Genomic DNA, 25,317 nt, shown 5'->3' with positions numbered 1-25,317 from the left:
CTTCCTAAAAGCTGCTTTTGATTCTTGTAAGTTGGTTTTAATTGTTGTAGTACACAGGCATTAGAACAAGGGTCAGCAAACTTTTTCAGCAGGGGGCCAGTCCACTGTCCCTCAGACCTTGTGGGGGACCGGACTATATTTTGGAGGAGAAGAAAAAAAGAACAAATTCCTATGCCCCACAAATAACCCAGAGATGCATTTTAAATAAATGCACACGTTCTACTCATGTAAAAACACCAGACAGGCCCCACAAATAACCCAGAGATGCATTTTAAATAAAAGGACACATTCTACTCATATAAAAACATGCTGATTCCCAGACCGTCCGCAGGCCGGATTTAGAAGGCGATTGGGCCGGATCCGGCCCCCGGGCCTTAGTTTGCCTACCCATGCATTAGAACAAAGTATAATGACATCAGGGCCCTGTAAATTTAAGTAGTATTGTCAAGGCTAATCATATTATCAACCTCACATCTACTACAGTATTCTGACTCTAGCCCTTGATCCACTGTTGTTTCCTTAGGTAAAGGGACCCCTGACCATTAGGTCCAGTCGTGGCCGCCTCTGGGGTTGCGGCGCTCATCTCGCTTTATTGGCCGAGGGAGCCGGCGTACAGCTTCTGAGTCATGTGGCCAGCATGACTAAGCCGCTTCTGGTGAACCAGAGCAGTGCACGGAAACGCCGTTCACCTTCCCGCCAGAGCGGTACCTATTTATCTACTTGCATGTTGTTTCCTTACATGTGTTTTAATATGCACTGAGAGAGGAAAAAGTTAGAAAAATGACACGTCCTTGTAATTTGGGGGAAGTCACATACAAATCAGATATAAGTATCTTGGGCAAGCAGGTACTGCAAAGTCTTGCTTCAATAATTCAAGCTTAGCTTTAAACCTATTTCCCAGGAGTATAGAGATTTGGTAATAGTATGTAAATGAGCAGTATAATGCATTCACTATTATTACAGATAGGCACAAATCCATGAGTTGACTGGTGAAGATGCCTGTGCAGCAGCCTGCAGGAAATTGGTAGCAGCAATTGTGGTTGCCTCCACCTGCCCCTCCTCGTTAAGGGTATCCCATTAATGGGATCCAGGGGAGTGGATCCTGTCCGAAGCCTGGGTGTGGGCTAGGGCCATGCCACGACCCCATCGGTGACTCTGGGGGTGCTCTTAATTGATGTATGTCATAGGGCTCCCCCTAAAGGTGGTTGACCCTTGCAGTGCTGTCCAAACTTTTTTCAAAGAGGGCCAGATTTGATGAAGTGAAGGGCCGTGAGGGCCGACCAAAGTTGTTAACCTTCTTTTTAGGATTGAAGTTGTTGAGCTTTTTTAGAGTTGAGGTCGTTGAGGTTTTTTTTAGGATTTTTACCTCAGAAAATGAATTGCCACTGAAGCCGGATTAAACTGACCAGGGGGCCCAAAACAGGCTTATTATATTTAGAAGTCCTAAGTGAATCAGTTTCCAAAATATTCTATACTGTTTGAAAAGAGGGGTCCAAATTCAACACCATCCTTGCTAGGGATGGGGAATTGGCTCATTTCGCATTTTAATGTGAACCTACTTAACTTGCAATTCCAGAAACAATATGCAATCTGAAACACAGTTCCATTCTTCAAAATACAAATTTCTTGGTATTTAATTATACAATTTAACCAAAAAAAGGTGTACAAAAATGTATTAGGAGATTGTGCATAGCAATGCATTTACCAGTGAAAATAGCATGCAAGATGCAACCTATTAGGGCAAAAATGTATATATAAGGCAAATTTGCTGCAAAAATATGTGTATTAGAAGAAATGCACATCAAAAATGCTGATCAATTTTCATGAGGACTTTTATAAATGCCCACAAACTGATGCAGAAATGCTAAGAACTTAAGAATGGAAAATGTAAAGAAACAGAATCAAAGGCTTTTCCATCTCCACCCATGCCTTCAGCCTTACTTTTCTTCTTTCCTTTTTCCATCTCTCTCTCTCTCTCTCTCTCTCTCTCTCTCTCTCTCTCTCTCTCTCTCCAATAATTTGTGGCTTTAGCACTCAGTCATACCAATGAAACAGCATAAAACCAGAGTACAGTGGTGCCTCGCAAGACGAAATTAATCCGTTCCGTGAGTCTCTTCGTCTTGCGGTTTTTTCGTCTTGCGAAGCACGGCTATTAGCGGCTTAGCGGCTATTAGCGGCTTAGCGGCTATTAACGGCTTAGCGGCTTTAAGAAAAAGGAAACAAACTCGCAAGAACTCGCAAGACATTTCGTTTTGCGAAGCAAGCCCATAGGGAAATTCGTCTTGCGGAACGACTCAAAAAATGGAAAACCCTTTCGTCTAGCGAGTTTTTCGTCTTGCGAGGCATTTGTCTTGCGAGGCACCACTGTAAAAGTTATACAAAAATACACTTCAGGTGCAAAAATATTCTTTCTCCATATTGGGAGATGTGTGAGTTCTTATTCACATTGCAAAGCTAGAAAGTGAGTCACAGTTCCTCTGTAATGTGTGAAAGTGCGCTCTCACTGCCTCTCAGACATCACATGCAGACAAGACCCATACCTCTCACTTTACTATTTAGGAAACATTACATGTTCCTAATTCCGTCCTCATTTCAATATGTTTTGAAACTGGGAGGTTTGATTTCAATACTGGTAAAATAAAACAGCCAGTTTCAAGGTAAACGAAACAGCTGAATCATTGCTAATTTGGTAAAACCCTCTAGTGCCAGCCTTAGAGGTTTTCATACCAGAAGTATGACTTATATTATATCTTTACTTTTGTTTTATGTTATTTTGTTAGTATGGCTGAACCCTAAAGCAGCAATACACTGAATAGAATGCCTGAAATAAAATAGGAGAGGGCACCATTTTCCTGATTGCTCTCTCACAGAGAAGGGCAGGAGGCAGGAACATGTTTCTTCATGTGACAAAGGCAACCTTGTGGACATGCTCTGGTTGAGTCAGTGAGCTAGATGGGGTCAGGTCCCACAATGGACCCCACTGCAGACTTATTCCCACATACAAGATTGCCAAACTTTGAAGGGACTCAGAAAGCAAGGTCAAACCAAGCCCAGGTATTAGAGATGGAAACTGAGTCCAAACATAATGCAAGGGCAGACTCAATAAAGGAAGGTCTGGGGTTTGCAGCTGAAGGGGTCAAGAAAAAAGCATGGCAGAGGGTGGGTACATGCATGGCCCTGGCACCAAAATTTGTGAGTACCCGGTCCCTTCATGGGAAATTTTGTGGGAGCTTAGGTACCCAGGGCCCCAGGGAGTTGGCACCTATGGTACAGCATCAGGTTCAGCATAAGGAATTGAATGACATGCATTGTTTTCAGCAACTAGCAGAGTCCCAAGTGAAGCATGATATAGCCTGACCCCCAACATCAGCTGTTAGTGTGTGAATCTACTCAAAGAACCTTTGTTCTTGATGAATGGCCTCACTCACAAGGAACCCTTTACTTCTCGGTCATGTAGTCCATCCGAGCTGGGGCTCGGACCTTCTAGTGCTGACACTGTCAAGAGCTAGAGGATGTCTGTGACAGGGCCAAGGATTCCTCTGCAAGAGGTGAGTTAGGAACCCAACCCAAGCATCCTTCAACGGCATCCCTGGAGGTAGGCCTTGGGAGGTCCCACCTGGTATACCAGGGAATTCAGTGCTGGGGTCAGGGGGCTAGGTCTGCTCACCTAAGCTGTCAATCATCAGGAGCTCTAGGTTCTCATCATCTGAGGTTACCAGGGCCTGGCATAATACCTACTCATTTTTTATGTGAGAAAGGCAGCGCGTTGAACATTCCCAATGTGATCATTGCTGCCCATGTGAAAACCAAGAGACTAGCTTAGTGGGTGAATATTTTGTCAAAGCTCTCAGAGTTCAGCATTCAAGAGAGATAAAAACAAACACTATGTTCATCACAATCCCATATCTGTTTTTTTGGTGTGTGTTTTTGCAATGTTTTCGTCAACAGTTATATTACAAAAGTTATTGTTTGTGTGCCACAGCATTTGCCTGTCAGATACCACAGCTGAAATTGTTTTGGTTTAACTGTCTGGTTGTCTTTTCAAAATAGCACTGGGATTTCTCTGACTATTTTACATAGTACATTTTCTCCTGCCAGCCAAACATGGTTCTTACCTACAGATCTGCCCAGCGAGATCCCAAAGCACTTCAGCCCTATTTATATTGTACTGCTTTTGTGTGCCAGGAACTGTCACTCTCTGCATGGAAAGTGTCCAGCCTCTGCATGTGAAGCCAGGCCTTTATCTCCAGCATGAAAGGCAAGGAATCAATCATGTTCCTATCAGTTTATCTGATTCTCCTGCTCTCCTTTCTAATGTCCTAGACCTACAGAGTTTATGCTTATATTGGCTGTTATTTTTGTTTAATAGGCCGCCTGCCAGAAGGACAAGTGCCCTTCTGCTTCATCTGAAGAAAGAATAAAATGATCCTGCACAGCCTGGAAGCCAAATCAATTCTATTCAGACCTTGAAAAATGGGAATATTGAAAACAGCATCAGAGAAGAGGAGGGATCTGAATACAGATGCCTTTATCGTTTCTTTCATGTACTTGGATTTATGTCACACTGAGTGACTAGAGCGATGGTCTAAAATAAGAACAAAAACAACTTCCTTGTCTGCACCAGCATCTGCAAAAGCTGTCACCCCAGAAATACTAACAAAGTACATCAATAGGCATCATTTCACTACACAAGGTCAGACTACTATAGGAGGCCCAAATAAACAATCCCTGGCTCTCAAGTGTACATGGGCTGGTCCCGTGGGTCAACCGAGAGGCAAGGTCCGAGTCCAGTCCGAGGTCGAAGGTGCAATACGGAGGCAGTCCATAAAAGCTGGAGCTGGGTGCAGGGCAGGGAGTCAGGTGAGGTCAGGAACGTAGGACAGGGTTCAGGTAGGAACTGGCAACCTACAAAGTTGCTCCTGCAACCTGGGACTGGGGCTGACTGGCTTTTATCTGCCCCGAGGCATAGGGTGGCCCCGATCCTCAGGTGACCCGCCTCTCCTGGCCTGGAGGCGAGCACTCCTCCTGGGGAAACTTAGTTCCCTCCGCCTCTCTGCCCTGAGCCTCTGCAGCCCAGGAGAGGCTGGAGGGTTACTGGACCCAGAGGCAACCTCAGGTTCAGCATCCGAGTCCAAATCCCAGGCCATCAAAGTACAGCACTTGAAGTCCTGGAAAATGGTGCAAAACAAATTCCAGGTCACAGGAAGAAAAATATTACTGCATATGTTATTTAGTCTGGTTTTTAATAGGTTATCAGCTACCCAGAGCTGAATGAATGAATGAATGAATGAATGAATCTGCAAAGTGAGACGATTCTTAAAATAGAAAAGACAGAAGTCGCTGAATGATTTCCTAAACCAAAGCAGTGTTAAGTGAAAACATTCTAGTTATTCAATGCACAACTGGCCTCCTTATTTTGGATCCTCGAGATAATCTTAGGTGGTCTGGTGAGAGGAAAGGTTCAGAAAGTCACCTTCTCTCTACCCAATTCTGACAGTGCTTTTCTGGATCCAAGCCATCACATTTAAATAAATGGCTTGAAAATGGCTGCTCTAAAGATCTACAATGACCATTATATCCAAAGGTAGACCAAGGAGACCCAGGTTCAAATCCCTCATCAGCCGTGCAGTAGGACTAACCTACTTGATTTCATTGTTAGAAGTGAACACAAAATGGAGGAAAACCACAGAGCTCTTTGGAGAAAGGTCTGCTTATAAATGTGACAAACAAACAAACATATATACTATGATTTCATTAGACATTATAGACCTTCCTTTCCTCCTCTGCACAAGCCACAGTATGCTTCACTGTGCATACAGTATGCTTGATAATGTTCAGAGTAACTTTTGGAGGGGCCACCCTTTAGCCACTCTTGCCAAATATGCTTCTGCTGCATGTTTTGAGAAGTGCTGGCAGCATGGTGTTTAAAGTTTCAGAACTTCTGTTACTATGGGACGATACATTCCAGTTCCTCTTAAACGGACTCCCAGCGAGGTCAATGCTACATGACAGGTAAAATGTGGCCATCCCCACAACCAAAAGGAAAACCAGTTAGGGGAATACTGAAAGCCAAGGAAAAAAATGCCTTGGAGGTGTTGGGAGGCACACGGAGAGAGGGGAACCCCACTGAGTCTTTGCACCGGATTCTACTGGCAGAACAGGGTAGTTGAATTAGGTCCCATGACTTCCCTGAAGACCACGCAGTGCTGAATAATCATTTTTATTGTTTGCTGTGCATCGTTTCTGAAAGTGCAGCAATGAGAATTAGCAAGCTGTAAGAAGTGCTTAAATCAAATATATATTAAATTATATTAACATAAAATAAAGTTATATAATAAAGAAGTCTCATTCCCAAAATCACAAATAAAACCAAGTACAAATTAAATTTCATGTATTTAAGTTTTTCCAGTAAGAACAGTTATATTTTATAATCTGTTTGAAAGCTCAGGAGGGGAAGGAATCTATATAGAGAGAGAGATGGACATTAAGGAATTCTGCGTTTCTTTTTTTGAAATGCTTCTTCATCAAAATATTTTAATTTCTTATTTGAAATAGAGCAGGATGCTGTATTTTGTATGTTCTGATTATTCAGAAATATGTGCATAGGATGAGAGGTATCCCATCTCTGCAGGATAACTTTGACTTGAAGGCCAAAGTAACAGGGCTAGCAAGTTGAGGGAACACTCATTAATGGTTCTGCTCTCTTGACTAAACCTGTAAATCGTTGCACTAATGGAATGAGGTCATTGGATACTCTCTTGTGTCTGTCGGCTTCACCTATGCAGATATTCATGCTTAATGTGTGAACTTCAGTGGGTAGGGTTGATCTGGGTGATCTTGCAGGTAGGGCTGGCCACAGAGACCTACCATTGCCTCTTTGGACACAAGAGGTAACTTCACATTATTAACACATGAAATGGGCTCTAGTGTGCTGACTATTTGTTATGGCAAGGTCCTTAAAACCTCAGGATCAGAGCTTAGAACCTAACACTAGTACAGTGGTACCTCGAGTTATATACGCTTCAGGTTACATACGCTTCAGGTTACAGACTCCACTAACCCAGAAATAGTGCTTCAGGTTAAGAACTTTGCTTCAGGATGAGAAAAGAAATTGTGCTCCGGCGGCGCAGTGGCAGCAGGAGGCCCCATTATCTAAAGTGGTGCTTCAGGTTAAGTACAGTTTCAGGTTAAGAACGGACTTTTTAACTATTAATTTGTTTACCCAGACAGATACAATCTGCATTTAAAAAAAAACAAAACCCTACGGTCTCAAAAATAATTTTAAAATAGCCCAAAGTAAAATGTGTGCTCAATCTCTTATATTAAAGAAAGTAAGAGGGCGTTTCACATATCTACATATACTCACAAAGGATACATAACAATATATGGTGATAGAACATATCCCCCCTGAAATCCTCATCTTGCTCTCATTCCTTCAGTTACTTGAAGGGATGCTAAAATACCTTTGTAATTTTATTCACAAAGCATCCATTTTTGTCAAAACAAAAGCAAAAAAGTTTTTTGGGTTTTTTTAGCAAAACAATTTATCCCTGACAGGAGCTGCAACTGGAATTTGCTGTTCTCACAGTACATTTACAACCTCCTGTGATAAGTATGTGTGTGCTAACATTCTTTTGGAAAGTGATGGAAGTCAAATTAAAGTATTTCTCTTATTACAGTTAAAGCTTGTTTTCAGACTTGTTTTCATTTGATCTGAATTGTAATCTGAACACAGATAAACAGTGTTTATAAATTCTAACAAGAGCAAATAAAGCAGCATTATAATGTATTTTTCAATATGGCTTCAAAACCACTTCTTTTTTTCCTTTTTGAAGCTTTCAAATCATCTAATAGGGTAAGATTAAGTCAAAAGCAAGATACGTATCTTTACTCATTAATATAGTAATTAAAGTATGACAAAACTCTGTCAAACTTTATAAAAGTTATGTTTTTTCTAAAGTATTTGAAACTGGATTTACACTGTTAAATTAATTCAGCTGCTAACAACTACATCTCTTGTAATTTATGGAATGTACCATGAAGCAAAAAGAAAGTTGTTTTGATGTGCGTACAGTCTAGCTGGGAACCTACATTCCCCTTAAGAACTGTTAAAATGATCACACGTCATTTCCCTTCTATGTTTGGTCATATTCTACATAGACTTGGCCTCACCAGCTTTCTATTATACATTCACTTTTATGTCATATATTTCTCTTTCCCTGTCTGTGCAAATCATACAAACCTCTTGCAAATACAGCAAAGGCAACAACAGCCTGAGTTTTTTTACCAGCAAAACCTTACATATATTCTAACACCAGATATTTATGTTTTAGCCAGTACAATAATGTGCTAACAAATGAAAGGTTAGGAAAGGCTGTTGATTATAGATGTACCAAGTAAAAAAGCGAAGATGTAGAAAAGCAAACAATTTGAGGGACAAAATCCATTTATATATCCTAAATATCATTGGAGCAGGAAAATGCATGAATTTTGTAACGAATGCTTACAGCAATTATATTTGAAATTGGTTGTTGTAATAAAGTTGTGAGACTGGATCAAGATATAGTGTTCACAGTTCATGCACAAAATGCAGTTCTGCAATGAAGTTATTGAAAAACATCTAATTATACTAAAGGCTCTCTGTAAATTCTTTCTTAAAAAGCTAACCCACATTTTGCAGAAAGAAACTATACATATTTCAAGATTTATGTCTGTTTCAGGAGGATTTTTTTCATCGTGACTTCTGCAATTCAGTTCTGTGTCACCCCCCCCCCCTTCACTGCATGTACAAATACTGAAAGTGAACATTCTTAGCAACAAAACCTTTCCCCAAAACCAAAGTGCTTAAAGATCCTACCTTCATCAGTGTCTTCCAGCAGTCCCATATGCTCAAGAGCTTTCACAAATGCCACAATTATCACCAGAACAACAATCATTTCAAGTCCCTCCAAGTTCATCTTGGAAAAAAAATTATTTGTGTGACAGCATCTTTTCGTAGGAGAGCATCCTGACTAAGGAGTTAGACCTTTTTAATTAAGCTCTCCCAGACCATGATATGCTACTCAACCAGATACAATACAATGCAAAAGAAGTTCAGCATATTGCCACCATAAAACATTACTATTGACAGCAAGATGAAGTGAGGAACGCAAGGAAGTCATATCTTACCATGTCTGCATCACTTGCCTGCACGGATACAGATGTTTCTCAGTCTCTAAGGCAACAGAATATACAGGAGCTACTTTGTTTAGCGTTCCCGACAGTAGCTGTTTCAGCCAAAGTTTACAAAATATTGCCTTAGCTGAATCTGATGGCATTTCCCAACATTAAATTGAAAACAAAGCTTCACATCTGCATTCTTTGATTTCAGTCTAAACTAAGTGCCTTTAAAGCAACTGTATAAAGTTATTCATTTGTGTGTGTGTGATGCAAACACACACACACACACACATGCATGCAGATGTACACACACACTGCATTTCTGCTGCTTTACAACTTAAGTGGCTGCAGGATTAAGTAAGAGATTGTGGAAGGGGATGCTTAATTTCCCCTTTGCTGTTCTGAATATACTTGGAAAACATTAACCGTGGAAATCAATGACTAGTATAATATTTGAGTTGTGCAAGTGACACAAGTGCTGCATGATGGAGACCGGGTGGGCACATAGTAAGATAAAAGCTTTTGGAACTACCTCTTATGTTGTACCCATTTCATAATGGGCAAGGGAGGAGTAGCTTTGGTGGCTCGCCCCATTTCAGGGGCTTGGTCTGGCTGATTGCTGACTTGGGAGGATCTGTTTGTTTTATTTGGAACAAAATGCTACAGTTGAGACATAAAACATTTTCAAGGGCAGCTTTCAATTACAAATGAAACAAATGTTCACCTTCACTATGGCATTTGACAAATTGTTCACATATGATACAGTCTACGACAAGCCTCCCACACCATGAAAAGTTTTGATGTGGAAAAGGGGATGAAGAAAGTAAACTGAAGAAAGGAAAGGAAATGGAGCAAAACAAACAAGAAGCTAGTTAGAATCTTAAAATTGTAGAGTTGGAAGGCACCCTAAGGGTCATCTAGTCCAACCCTCTGCAATTCAGGAATCTCAGCTAGATCACACATGACAGATGGCCATCCAACCTCTGCTTAAAATTTTGCTTCTAACATTTGATTTTGTGAGACTTTGTTTTTTCCCATATCCGTGTAGCTCTTTATTAAAATAATTTATTTTTTATCCCAGTTTTTAATTCCTCTCCATTTAGTTTCATCTGTGAATGTCATAAGTTTACTGCATTCTGCCAACCCAGTTATACTGAACATACTGGGCAGCAACAGGCATGGCACAGATCCTTTCAGGACACCTGGATACCTCCACTAAACTGCCCATCACCTGTTTTGGTTTCTCCTGTGATGGGATTACATGAATCTAGGTTTTTGCTTCTTACATGGGGTGAGAAACTTTTTTCAGCCTGAGGGCAACCTTCTGAAGGCTCCAGGGGTGCATGGGGCGGAGTCAAAAGTGGGTGGAGCAATTAATGCAAATTTTTATGTGTACTTTAATTTTTGTGAACCGCCTTGTGTCCCAGTTCTGTGAAGAAGCCAGGATATAAATAAATAAATTTAACAATAATAAATAAATAAATGTTACCTTTCTACAAGCAGACACTCACACCAGTCTCCATCCTTCATCCAGGAAAGCAAGAGGCATTATCTGTGCTAAAGGATGTATTCCAGTGAGGCAAGCACACACAAGGAGGGTTATTAGCAGGGCCAGCAGGTGGTGTGGCAGGGATGTGGCCTGGGGAAACTCCCAAGAGCCAGACAGACAAGTTTGGAGGGCCACATTTGGCCCCCAGGCATGAGGTCCCCTACCTGTAATATAAACTGCAAGTGTTGGCTTGTCATACATTTGCTCTAAAAAGCTTTTTATAAATGAATGAATGAATGCCTGAACCAGCTCTTAGTGGCTGCTCCATGTGCAGCAACATTCACTGTACCATCACGTCCCTATTCATGGCAAGCCATTGAAAAGAGATGGGCTATGGAAAAATCGATAGACGGAAAAACAAAGCAAAAAACCCCTTTCATCTGCATTTAGCTAAGTATTGTATTGTCCTCCTGTGATGATTGGAATTGGAATCGTTATGTTGAGGCTTTAATTGAAAACCAACAGACTCTCAGTTTGCAGCTGTCACGGATGTTTAATGTCAATAACAACTCCCAGGATGCCACCATTACCATTATCACAGGCCAAGGGCTTTCAAGGGAGCCTGAGAGTTTAGGGAAGATCTTCTTGTGGATGTAAATAAGGGATGAATTATGATAAGGGATGCTCAAGGTTCCCGCCACTGAAGGCAATCCATATTTTGCCATTGACAGAAGGGAGTGCCATAACCAAGGCCAAGGCCCTCAGTGGCTGCTCTTCATCTGATTTAGCTTGCGAGGTATGCATGCCGGGAGGGAGACATCAGCTCTTTGGCCATTCAGTTTTTAATGGACTGTTCATACAGTTACCCTGATATACTAAATCATGAGTTATATTTTGAAAGCACTGCTGTGCTCATCAAAGAAGCTCCTATCATCCTTCTGCATCAGGTAACCTTCCCTATTAATGTTCACACTCATCATTTAAGCACTAAGTTCCAGCTGAGCCCCCCAGAGCCTCTCTAAGACTGATATGTAATTATACTTTTCAATAGGGAAGGACCATATATCAGTGGCAGAGCACAAGATTTGCATGCAAAGAACATTATTCAGGGAGGCACCAATGGGAAGATGCTTCAGGTCTTTGTATAAGACACATCTCTTTCCCAGGGCATTCTCCGACCACTCACTCTGGTGGTATTTTTCCTTTATATATGATAAGATTTTTAATGTGTTTCTTTATGTTGTGAATCAGTTCAGTGGAATGGAATTATTTCCACATAAAGACATAAACAGACTAAAAACCCTTGCATCTCCAGTAAAAAGACCTTATGCAGGAAGGCTGGAGTGGGTGGGGACTGAGGTTCCCTGGAAAGGTATTCTGTCTGTTTAGACAGAAGAGGGCTAGATGGAATCAGTCTGAGACTCATGTATGGCAACTATATATATTGTGTCTGCATGGGATTCTATACCATACTTTGAAAAGTGACTAGCAGAACTGCATAGCCAGTTTGCCATATTGCTTTACAGGTAAGGGTGGCCAAAACCCACAAGGGGGCCAGAGCTTAGTGGGAGAGCAAAAGGATCTAGGCTGAATCTCTGGTATCTCCAGGTAGGGCTATTGCCAAAGGGCTGCTGCAGGTCAGTATAGATGGAGGGATCTGCTTTTCTCAGTTATCTTAGTTTCTCATTTTTCCAATCTTAAAATCCAATCTTTCCAATCCAAAATTCCAATCTTTCCCATTATCCCCATATCTGTAGCAATATGTGGCACGTGTGTGTTTTTAAATACTCATGAAAATTCAACATTTTAGTGTGAATTTCTCCTTATCAACACATTTTTGTGTGCTGTTTTGGCTAACATACATATTTTTGCAAGGAATTTCCCCTAATTCATGCATTAGGGGATAACTGAATTGCAAAACTTAGCTATGTGTGAATTCTGAAGGCTAGCTGTGTTTTGGTTTGTGTATTGTTTCGGGAAGTGTAAATCTGGTAGGTTCCCTTTTAAATACAAACTGAACTGAATTTCTTCCCCATCCCTATTGGTTAGTGCTGACAGTATTATGCTAGATGGATTAATCACCCAGCTTAGTATGAGGCAGCCTCCTATGTTCCTCATTTTATGAATTTGGAAATTTCAGTAGAATTTCCAGAAGCCTATCCAATTCTCCTCAAGCCAGAGTGTTCCACAACACTTGAAAGCCTCCTTAGACTTTTGCGGGAGAACTCTAAACATAGCATGCACAGAAACAGAAAAGCTTCTTCGAAGACCTCAGTCTGCTTGGTCCAGAATAGGTCCTGGGGTGTACCCACATTATACTATTGCATTGCTTTGTCTCTTATATCACATCCACACCATGCATTTAACAGTCATTGCTTCCTGCAAAAAATCTCAGGAATAGCTTGTAACAGAGCTACAATCCCAGCACCTTTAACAAACTACAGTTCCCAATACTATTTGTGAGACGCCACAGCTGTTAAAGTGATACAAAGTGTTTTAAATGTACAGTGTGGATGTGACCTTAGTGTACCATATTTGTTCCAATTTGTTTCTGTGCCATTTATTTATTTATTTGGGGGATAGGGGACAGGACACAAGCAGAAACATAAGCAAAAGAATAAACAGGAATGTGTATTCTTTTGGTGATGCATACTCTTAAATGAAGTGTTCCAGCCTGCTTCTTTGCATGTTCACTGGAAGACTTGAGGAGTTCTGACCTTCCAAATTATATCCTATTTCTTCCTTGAGGGTTCCACTCACCCCCTACCTACACGACTCCTCCCAAAAGATGTGCCCCCTATCTTATTGCAATATCCGCACTTCATTCCACATTAACTGCATTTTTTTCTTCTTCTCATGTGTGCATATTAAAAAGCAAGCAAATAAATAAAACATGACATTGTTGAAGTTACTTAGGAAAAATGTGCCAATTTCAGAGTTTCAACATTTCCTCTAATGCCATTCATATTTACTGAGATGCTAATAAGTATTACATTCAAGGGCAATTTCTCTGGTACACAAAATCGACACCCAATGATTATCTCCTGCTTATGCCTTACAGTGGCACATTCTGATGCACTGAGAATGTAATGCAAATGCAAATTAAGCCTTAGAAAACATGAATTGCTGCCTTTTCCAATTGATATGCAGTGCCAAACGAAGGTTCAGAAGAATAATGGCTAAGAGTCCAGGACCATTATTAGTTTTCTATAATAAATAGGAGGAAGCAGCATTACATTTCACTGTAGATTTCAAATCCCCATTTATTTATTATTACACATCAATGGAGATCAGATCAGCAGCGACTGATGTTCTTTTTCAAAGTTTTCTAACTCAAGAACAAAGGAGTAAATAAACAGGCTGTGTACAAATATGGGATGTAACTGTGTAGCAGCACCTGTCACATTAAAGGGAGCTTATTTTTATCTTCACTTCTGTTTATGTAACTCAAGCAGTTTATTATTACGAGGGAAAATACCAGTACTTTCATATTATGGAACTTGAGAAACACTGGGTTGAATCTTCAAATTACATTTTGAAAGCATTTGCTCATATTCTGTATCTAGGAATCTAAAATGCCTCTGGGATTTTATTTATTGTTCATGACGGACCACTGAATTCCATTCAAATCAGTGGGTTTTTTGTAGTTGCCTTTGGAAAGCTATGGACTGCACTCTTAAATACTTTCTGAAGCAAACTAACAAACTAAAATATTCTGATTTTTGTTTTAATTTTTAAGTTTTTGTTTCCACCCTTACCTTTCCACCTTTACTTTTTAAAGAAGGGCTTCTGGTTGAGTCTCAAAAATGTTTGGTATCACATAATCACAATAGGTAACCTGTGAGACTGGTCAATAAATCTATATAGTTTTTTAAAAAACACTAAAAGGGGACAATGGGGAGGGCTTGGGGGCACAAAAGCAATTAACACCACAGTGGGATGCCTATGGCAGTAGTCAGTTTAAAAAAATGCAAAATGAATTTTAAATTGTTGGAGGGCAGCAAAATAATTTTAAACATTTTTAAAATAGAAAAATGGGAAGGGGTGGATTTGAGAAACAAATTCATATTCTGTAGGGTGACGGCCATGAGAAGAATTTCCCCAGATGATCTAAGTCACTGGTCCTAAGACCCACTAGTGGATTGCTGCCTGACCCAAGGTTACAACAGGAGCGCTACCACCATTGGTTCCTAAATGCATGCTTGGGTTAAAAGTGCGACCTAGATCTGAAAAGGTAGAATTTACCCGATTTAAGTGATCTTACAGGTCTACACAATGGCAAGTGGTCTTTCAGTTGCAGCCCAATAAATTTTGGGGGTCACAGATTCCTCATCTCTGCATTAAGTATATATCACTGCAATCCTATATATGTCTACTTAGAAGGTAGTTACATTGACTTCAGCATGACTTTGCTCTCAGATAAGTGTGTATAGGATTGCATTTACTTCTATTTCAAAGTTTGGAGCTTTTTGTTTTTAAAGTGTGTCAACAATTCTCTAGTAGCTAGCAGCAAGTCTTATGATCCTTCAGAGTTATCAGAAATTCGGGAGGTTTGTTTATAACAGAAAGCTCAGCCATGGTAGAAAGCAGGTATTAACTTCATTTCTGTTCTCATCTAATGATGCAGTGTGGAGCTCTCTAGCTTGAAAGAGGCACCTCTCAAAAGAAAATGTGACCAAGTATATGGAGAGTCATGTTCCTTTTAACCAAGCTCAAAAAAAGGCATAGTGCTGAACAAATAAATGAAGATGCAGCAGGGCTCCTGACAAGCCAAAGATGACAGGAGGTTAATAGTCTGTCTGGTGGGCCTAAAAGCTCATTTTTCTAGTAGCAGTCTACACCGAGCCTAACCAAAGGCATACCTTTTCAAGGTTATGAAGTGGGAATTTTCTTTCTTGGGTGTGTGTGTAGAGGGGTGTTGCTTCGGAAAACTAAAGCAAGCAGCAAATCCAAGCCCCAGATGTCATATGTATGCCCCTCTCGGTCAAACCAGGTGACAATCCAAGCTCATAACCTGCTGAACTAAACCGCCAACACTGCACAGACAACTCAAACTATTAAAGGACAGAAGTCAGCTGAGCTGCTGTCTGACTTGGTACCTGCAGTCACAACATAATCATGCCTGGAAGGTTGAGTGAAATGATTGACAAAAAGAAATTAAAAAGTCGTGCATATTTATAAGATCAGTGAATAGGAAGATGTGATAGCCATCTACCCACTTCTGAAGTGGGGATGATCGCGATAGTAAAGGAAACCTGGAGTGCAGTTTAGAGTTATGGGATTACACCACAGCCAAAAGAGCCACCCGGGCCACTCCTTTGGCTTGCCAAAAGCAAGCTCCTTCAAAGTCATTGCCTGTCACTTGAGGCAAGCTTCTTCAACATTCGCATAAGGCTGTGCATGCTGAGCCAATCTCTATCCAGCAATTTAGGAAGAAGTATCCAAAAGCCTTGAAGTTGCTCAAAAACAATACATGGCTTGTATAAGCTGTTAACTAATGAACCAAAGTTAGTTCACAACTGCAGGAAATTTTGCAGGTTTTCAATATACAGTATATTGATGTGTCTATGATTCTTGAGACTTAAAAGCTAAATGTGGTGCATCCTTGCCAAATGAAATCCATTTTAAATCTTTTCAAAAGAAACTGAACTTTTTTTTTAAAAAAAGCACCCTGTTCTTGACTGAGATCATCCTGTTAGAAACCTTGCTTTTTCCTCAATGATAAAAGTAGGTAGTACATATTTTGACAGAACTTTCATAGTATTATTTTATATTAATACTTAGTTTTAATCTTAGCACAGTTGTTACTAACTGATGGTTGGGGAACACTGTCATGTGAAAGACAAGGAAATGGTGACCAATCCTTCAGTAAGGATAATGGAGACTGCTGGGACACCACATCATGCACTCCCTCTCGAGGTTTTAACCTGGCATTTTGAGCTACATGCATATTAGCTCCCTCCATGCCCCCCACCATTCCAGCATGGCTGGAGTGGAAAGGAACCAGGATCGCTGTCGGAAATGGTGGCAAGGTAGAGGGTCTTTGGCACTCCCTGCAGAACCAGCACCCTTGTTACAAGTTCCCCTTGCCCTATCAGAAGACTTCTCTTTCTTTTTTTTAATAGAAAAAATGGCCAGATGCCAGATGAACAATTCAGCAGCATAAAGTCTCCTCTCTCAAGAAGCAACCAGTTGGTGATCCTAGCAGCTTAACTGGCATGCATAAATGTACATTTCTTCTCAACATCGTCTGTCTCACACAAGTAGCACTGTAACTGAAATGTAGATGAGATGAGTGAGATCGCAACCCAATTTCCCAATGCCACTGATAAATATCTGCTGTTATGTGAGGTTTTTAGCCATTATGTTGGCACAGAAGCGATATGTACACAAAAACAACTTGTCACTCCACACTAAATATTTTTTCCCCTTCCCATGTCACTGATAATTCCATCCAATTTTCAGGATGAAAAGATGAATGCATCAGCCACAGTTCTGAAATGAATTCATAACCCTGTATTAAGATAAACAGAACTGGCATTATTTAAAGCTCAAAATGCTTCCTTGACAGCTGTATTAGATATCAGAGAATTTTATCTAGTGCTAGAATGACCCTTCGTACTGTTGCTTTCTACCAAAATGGAATAAAAATTGCTATTTGCAGTCTTAGTACAGGATTTTTAAAAAATGGCATTTTATTGAACAACAAATGCAGATTGTTGTGAAGTGAGATGGAATATTTCACACACACCTTAAGACTCTCCTTCTGACTGGCCCAGCCAGCTCTACAAACATTCAGTAGGAGGGGAGAGGGTTGCTTGTCACCAATCTTCCCTCCCCTAATTCCAGGCTTCCTCTGGCTCTGAGACTACCTTCCCAGAATCCTTCCTTCAAAGCAACTCTCATCTCTTATAGGTGGCTCTTCAAACTGCACCCATTTCTTAGTCCCCCAACTTCATTTCCTGCAAATTTAACTCTTGTTCACAAACAGATCATGGTCTTGACTCCTAACTGGGTGAGTATTTTGGACCATAGCACCCCTTTCTCAACACACACATCCTTTTCTATCCCCTATCCATGTGAGTAAGAGGTATGATCAGAATTCATGGGGTCTGAGCTGGCAGTGACTGACAAGGAACAAGGCCTTGGTATGGTAGAGGCAGGTTGATGAAGATGCTGACTCAGTTTGGCAACAGCTGTAAAAAAAGGGGGGGGTGAATACCATGCTAGAGATAATTAGGAATTAGTCCAAAAATAAAACTCCAATATCACAATTACAACATAAAAATCTATGGTGCAGCCACACTTTGAAGACTGGGTGTAGTTTTGGACACCTCACCTCAAAAAAGATGTAGACACAGAAAAGGTTCCGAAAAATACAGCCAAAATGATAAAGGGGATGGAGGAACCCCCCCCCCTATAAGGAATATTTGGGGCTTTTTAGTTTAGAGAAAAGGTGAGGGATTGGGGGGGGGGCATGATAGAGGTCTATAAAAGTATGTATGGTGTGGAGAAAGCAAACAGAGAAAAGTCTTTCTTCTTCTACCATAACACTACGACTCAGGGACATTCAATGAAACTGAATGTTGGAAGGTTCAGGACAGACAGAAGAAAGTTGTTCTCCAACAAGAAGCCAGTATGGTCACCAACTTGGATGGCTTTAAAAGAGGTTAGACAAAGTTATGGAAGATAAGGCTATTAAAAGCTGCCAACCTTGATAACTGTTTGTTCTCCCTCCACCATTAGAGGCAGTATGCCTTTGGATACCAGTAGCTAGGAATTCCAGCTGGGCAGAGTGCTGTTGCACTCAGGTTTCCCGTTTGATTGGCCACTGTAAGAACAGAGTGCTGGATGAGATGGGCCTTTAGCTCGATCTAGCAGGCTCTTCTTATGTTCTAGATCCAGCCAGTAGCTGAAACCTGCCTTATTTCCAAAAAGATCTCAGTTACTCTCTAGAGTTACCATGCTCTAAAAAAATTCCACAGATCCCGTGAATGGTCTGGGAAGATATGATGGATCAGTTTCTTGAATGTGAAACTGCAGAGAGGCCCATGTAAAGGAAGCATAAATACAATAAATCATTTTCATAACATAAAGAAGATCCCAGAAAGCCTTTTGCCAGGGTAATGCCTTCCAACTAGCTGTAGACAATTCTTATTTTTCATTCTTATCTGGGTATCTAGAAAGCTTACAAACATTTCAATAAATGTGCATAAACCAGAGATGTTATTTTAACAAAGAGGTTTAAAATATTATAAAGAAATCACCCAAATAGTTAGCACAGCTAATTGGAGATGATTACATTTAACATGACTGGTGACAAACTGCACAATTCCAGCATGAAATGTCTATTGTTTCTTCTGATGCTCAGCTGTATGCCCTTTCCCTTCTCCTCTTTAATTACTCAGAGGTACAACATATTCACCCAGCTATCTCTCCGAGTTAGACACTACTACATGGCAAGTTTTGCTTCAGTGCTGCCTATTCCCTCCAGTATACGTCAGACACATTATTCTTCATCTTGGGTGACAATAAACTCCATCGAACACTCTCCAGGGAAAGGCAGATTTTCTGCCTTTGTATGGAGATGACTTCACAATCAGGAGCCGGTGATCATGATATTCTACACTTCAAGATGAAGATGTTGTTCATATAAAATGTCTGAATAACCACTGAACCTCTCTTACGCTATTTTTCAAAAAAAAGTTTGAGGAAGAAAAATATGAAGGGAAGCATTTGTGACCTGGATGAGTATTCAAGCTAATGCAGGTTTTAGATTTGTACATTGTCTGAAGAAAGGATCACTTTAAGCTTCAAGTGTGAAAACAAATTTGACTGGTCCAGGGGTTCTTTACTTTTTACCTTTACCTACATTGTTTATGGGCTGTGTGTTACTGATCCAAAACCTCACCTCCACCCCAAATCCCACCTTGTTATCATCAGATGGACTATTTTAGTGCCCAACCAACTATGCATGTAAGGATTTAACCGATAAATCTGCAGATTATTAGTAAGTCAAGATATAAGTGGAGCACCCAGCTGATTTAACAGGGACAGTAGCAGAATCAAGAGCCAAATCCTATGTAGCATAAGGATCTCAGAAGATGTGCACATCATTTGCTCCTAGCAGCATTGAGGAGAAAGAAGGGATACGCTGAATGGAATAAAAGTTAAGAGACGTTCAGGATCTAGATGCTCGTGGCTGTTTTATAAGATCTTAGAAAAAGAAGTGTATTAAAGAGATCAGAATCCCTCAGATTGTAGAGAATATTTAGAAAGACCTTTGGAATCTTGGTTAAGGTAAGAGTCATAACCAGGACAGATGAATCTGTCAGTTTCAGCTTGTCTCTGCTCCTCATGCTTCCAATTTTAAATTTAGTTCACTGCATTTTTTCATCAGCAATTTTTTAATAAGTGGCTTGCAAATTTGTATACCTTTTTTGTGCATGTTCCTCCTCATGCGCTGCATACTCTCTAACATTTCTCTGATGAAAATACATACGTCCTATTCAATTATTATTATTATTATTATTATTATTATTATTATTATTATTATTATATACACCAGCCATTAAACATTAAAAAACATCCCTATACAGATGTATTCTAAAGGTTGAATAGTTACTTATTCCTTGGCTCAGGAGTCACAGTATTTCTCCAGGGAAAAGAGGGACATCGTAAGGAAAAGTGGGACATTCTGGTATCAAATAAAAAACTGGGACAGCTTCTGTAAATCTGGGACTGTCCCTGGAAAATAGGGACACTTGGAGGGTCTGGCATTGCTTTGGTGTGCAACTAAACACAATATAATGCTTTTTACAAGAAATGTTCCATAATACAATGTATTTTTGTGCATCACTTTCATGAGCTTGTCTGGTTTTGTGTGCAGTTTCCCATAATATAACATTCTTGTTAGCATTTTTCTGCTTGGTGAACTGCAAAGGCCCCAGGTTCAATTCCGGCATCTCCAGATAGGGCCTTGGCCTCTAGCTTAAATACTGAGAGAAGGAGAATGCAGCTGAGACTAGGACCTGTTATGCCAAAGGCTCAGAAATCATACTGAATTCCTAATAAAGACTCTAAGGCTACTGGCCATAAGCCCAAAGAAACTAAGCCAGGTTCTTCATTGATGCTTTCCCCCAAGCCGAGTTCACCCGAAAAATCAACTTTCTCCTACTCTGCTGCATCTGCCCAAAGAAGAGAGACCACAGAACAGAAGAAAAGCAGGACAGGAGGTTGGCTATTTAAAGCCACACTGCTCAGGTGTGTCTATGGGTGTGGGTGTAGAGGGGGCAGCGGAGCTTAGGAGGGACAGATTAGATGGAAATATTTAAAGTCTCCATCTACCTATAGCCTTCGTCAGAGTGAATTTTGCACTCTGTGCTGCAGCCACTGGCCTACTTTGCTGGTGGTTCAGCAGACCTGAGGGAAAATAAATGCCAATAAGCAGCATAGTTCAACTTGGAGCTTGAGTTTTTCAAGCAGAGCTCTTTAGAATTCTTCAGCCTTAGGAAAACCTGAGATCTACATTGTGCTTTCATAACATCTTCCTTGCCCCAGGAATAACATGCGGGGCTCATAAATCGATGCCTGAGACTAATGATTGCAGTGCTAAAGAAAGGGAACTACCTGCAAAGACACCAATGTGTCATCTTTTATTGCCAATATAAAGTTATATGAATTCTTATTTTATTTTATTTGTTGTAGCTGAGGCTTTTTATCTGACACCAGAGAAGCCTTGTTGGGAGAAGCAGAAAAATAAAATATGGATGTAGTTTAAAACTTGCAAGCTTGGTTTTTTCCTCCCCTTATTGGGTGCTTGAATAAAAATGGCTCAGTTAAAAACTGAAGTAAAGCAGATGCTTTCCAGATGAAATGTTACTACAGTGGTACCTCTGGTTACGTACTTAATTCGTTCCGGAGGTCCATTCTTAACCTGAAACTGTTCTTAACCTGAGGTACTTTAGTTAATGGGGCTCCCGCTGCCGCCGCACGATTTCTGTTCTCATCCTGAAGCAAAGTTCTTAACCCGAGGTACCATTTCTAGGTTAGCGGAGTCTGTAACCTGAAGTGTATGTAACCCAAGGTACCACTGTATTGGTTCTATAAACCTGAGGGCGGCCTGATCTTTTTGCTAAACTAATAGATGTTTTGGATATGGGTTTCCAGAAAGTTACTAGAAGCTGGTGAGCCAAATATAGAATTCAATTTCTACTGGGTGGTACAGTGGTACCTCGGGTTAAGTACTTAATTCGTTCCGGAGGTCTGTTCTTAACCTGAAACTGTTCTTAACCTGAAGCACCACTTTAGCTAATGGGGCCTCCTGCTGCCGCCGCACCGCCGGAGCCCGATTTCTGTTCTTATCCTGAAGCAAAGTTCTTAACCTGAAGCACTATTTCTGGCTTAGTGGAGTGTGTAATCTGAAGCGTATGTAGCCTGAGGTACCACTGTATAGGTTTAGGATAGATAGGTTCCCCATGGTTGTGCCCACAATGAACTATCTAAGAAGGGTCTGCTGGATCAGACCAATGGTTTATCTAGTCTTCTCTCTGGGGCCAACCAGATGCCTGCAGAAAACCAGCAAGCAGAACCCGAGCACGGGAGCACTCTCTCCTCCTGTGGTTTCCAGCAGTTGGTATTCAGCAGCATTAATAATATGGGAGGAAGGAGAGAGGGCAACAGCTCAGTGGTAGAGCACCTGCTCTTCATGCAAAAGGTCCCACATTCAATCCCTGGTATATCCAAGGCAGGGCGGGGGGGGGGGGGAATCTCTGCCTGAAATTCCTGGACAGCTGCTGCCAGTCAGTGTTAAGAACACTGAGCTAGATGGAACCAATGGTCTGCCTAAGCATAAGGCAGCTTCCTATGTTTCATGCTGAATTATCAGTAAGAAAGTAGAAGGACTTAATCAGAAACAACCAGATGTCCATGATAATGGCAGCTGAGCATCAAACAAAATGCAACTCAGGGATCTGAGGTGGGGATGGGAATAAAATCTGCACTGATAGATCCTAAAAATGCAAGCAAGAACTAAACAAGAGAGACTAGAAACAATGCATTTCCACTGTTTGCCACGAAGATTTTAAATGCAAAGCTTTTAGTTAGTTATTTTCATCCATTCATTCAATAAATATACCGCCCTTCATCCAAAGATCACAGGATGGCTTACAGTATAAAAAGCTACACTGTAGACTGCACAATACAGCAATGCTGTTTTCTATAACATTTTAATTAGTTTCTTGGATAAGTTGGATGTACTGTAGATTCCTTCCCCCCCCCTCCCCCACTGGTACTACCATCACATCCTGAGTACAAAATAATTCCAGCTAAAACCTTATATTCATTTTTCATATGGTCTAGTGCTCATCTGAAGACTGCAAAAACAAAAACAAGCCATGCTTCGCCTGCCTGTCCCCTTAATATTCTTCTGTGGGCCCCTTCTCCAGTTTTCAGAGAATGACTGGAAGTGGGGAGGCAGAAAAAGGTCCTCCTTTCCTTCCGCTCTGCAGACAAGCTCTAGATTTTCTCTACACCCCTTTTCCAGCAAATCTGGGCCACATCCACAGCATACATTTAAAGCACTATTATGCCACTTTAAGCAGTCAAGGCTTCCCATCCCAGCATACTTAACAAACTACAGCTCCCAGAACTCTTTGATCCTGGGCACAGTAATTTAAGTGTGGTGAGAGCTAATAAGAGTCTTATAACTCTTCTAATAATTCTTCTCTCACAGAGTGACAATTCTCAAGAATTTCCTCTTCTCAGGGAATTGTAGCTGTGCGAGGGGGTTCCTAACAATTCTCAGCACCCATAAAAAATTACAGTTCCCAGAAGCCATGCCTGCTTAACGTGGCATCATGGCGTTTTAAAATATATTGTGTCAATGTGGTCTTGCTTTGGGGTTTGATTTTCTTTTTGGATTTTCCCAGGATTGGGAAATTGAGTGATTGAGATTGCTCAGAAAGGGGAGGAGGTTGGGATGAGTTCTAGTTGAGGGTAATGTCATATGAACGATGCCCAGAAATCTTGGATTCAGCTTCAGACTCACAGTCAAACCCAGTAAGGACCAACTTTCTGTTCTACACATACCAAGTGCCATACCTGAGAAAGCCCTTTAAAATGACTTCCGCTGACGTGGTAAGTTTTCATTTTTCCTAGATAAGTGGCATCTAACTGAGGCAAGGAAGAAGGGCTACCCCTATGCTATCCATATAATCAGTTATCAGTAACCAATATATTCAATATATATCCAAATATGCTTACACAAATCAAGGATTACAGTACTTTATAATCCATTTTGAATCAAAAGGGAAGCTGTGCCTTAGCTAACTGCAAACTGCTTGAAACAGCAAAGTTAGGAGCCGACCTTTCCCCTAAACATCTGTGCACCCCGGACAAGGGGAAAAGACATGAATCAGAGATTCTGGTACAAATTCCCCTCAGATACAGGCTAAATTAATCCACAGAACAGGAAGAGCAAAACCGCAAAATGTCCAAAGCTCCCTGTCCTGTCATAACTAGGGGAAAGGTTAGACAGAGCGTCACTGCAAGCATCGGAAAGCAGAACTAGAATCCGGTGCTGACCAAGGCTTGACCAGGGGTCGGGTAGCGTGACAACCGCTTGCTGATTGGCTGATTCTCGCTGACAATATTGTGAGTCCCTCATGATTGTCTTATGATCCATGATTTGCTGTGATTTACTCAGGTATAAGGACCTCTGGATTTCTATCGGGGTCCCAGTTCTTTGGAAGATATTCCAACTGGGTCCTTATTGCCTGGCAATAAACCTCACCTTCTTATTCTCCAATTGCTGTCTGGCTGATCCTTATTTTAAACTCTTCGCGAGTACCACCCTTGCTTCATTACCACAAATGGTTCCCCATTTTTGAGCTAGCACAGTCCCCAGATGAGGACTATTCTACAAAAATGGATCACATCACAATATTCTTTTTGCCCTTTGTGGGCTTCCCCTGAGGAGCAAGTCTAGGGACAAATACTGGAAGCAGCAGCAAAATGCAAAACCACATTTTTCTATAAAGGTGGAAGCAGAAGGATATGGGAATTCTTGAGACAAAGCATCGGATGAAAGATATTGATGGTGCGACTGAGCATTCAGCCAAAATGGAAAGTTTGAATATCTCCCTCATACACACACACCCAATTTTTATGATTTTTCAGGGGGAATAGAAATGGAACAAATGTGTTCATCTATTGGTGCAAGGCAGGTATCTGAGAGAAGAGAGAGCAAGTCTATATTGTCATGATAAGAGGGATGTATTCCTCCTCACTCCAGCCAGAGGAAGGGGGATGACAGTTGTTTGTGCTCACTGGCATCACCACAGAGCCAATCAAGTTTTGAAACATCACACTGTCACCAAGGTCAACCCTATCATTACCCTGACTTTGAAGAGGGGAGATATGAGACTGTTGTTTAGTGAACCAGGCAAACACTCTGTTTTGCACTGCTGTCTATCAGACCACCTGCCAAGAGAAGACAAACAGACAGGGGGTGTCAGTCTAGTTGTCTTTGCAATGGAGAAATGTTCCATCCCCAGTGCTGGGCCAAGACGTTTTGCTGGCTGAAGGAGAGACCAAACAGACTTCTCCCTGCCCACGTGGTGCCACCCTATGGCAAATACTTTAAGAAGCCTTTCTGCATGATTCAGAAA

At 41.0% G+C, this 25,317-nt stretch overlaps 1 protein-coding gene across 8 annotated transcripts in view; it reads right to left on the bottom strand.

Annotated features, from left to right (window-relative positions):
- KCNIP1 (potassium voltage-gated channel interacting protein 1) overlaps positions 1-25,317 on the bottom strand; it is a 477,263-nt gene that overhangs the window by 139,179 nt on the left and 312,767 nt on the right. Inside the window, exon 1 of one of the 8 annotated variants that reach the window (XM_028717516.2) lies at positions 8,858-8,964. The exons of the other annotated variants lie outside the window; for them this stretch is intronic. Within the exon in view, the coding sequence (XP_028573349.1) occupies positions 8,858-8,957 (100 nt within the window). The 5' untranslated portion in view covers positions 8,958-8,964. Of the gene's footprint in view, positions 1-8,857; positions 8,965-25,317 lie in introns of those variants that run through there. 8 annotated transcript variants of the gene reach the window in all.

This window comes from Podarcis muralis, chromosome 2 (assembly GCF_964188315.1).
Source record: "Podarcis muralis chromosome 2, rPodMur119.hap1.1, whole genome shotgun sequence".
Taxonomy (NCBI): Eukaryota; Metazoa; Chordata; class Lepidosauria; order Squamata; family Lacertidae; genus Podarcis; species Podarcis muralis.
This window is presented reverse-complemented; position numbering and strand designations above follow the sequence as displayed.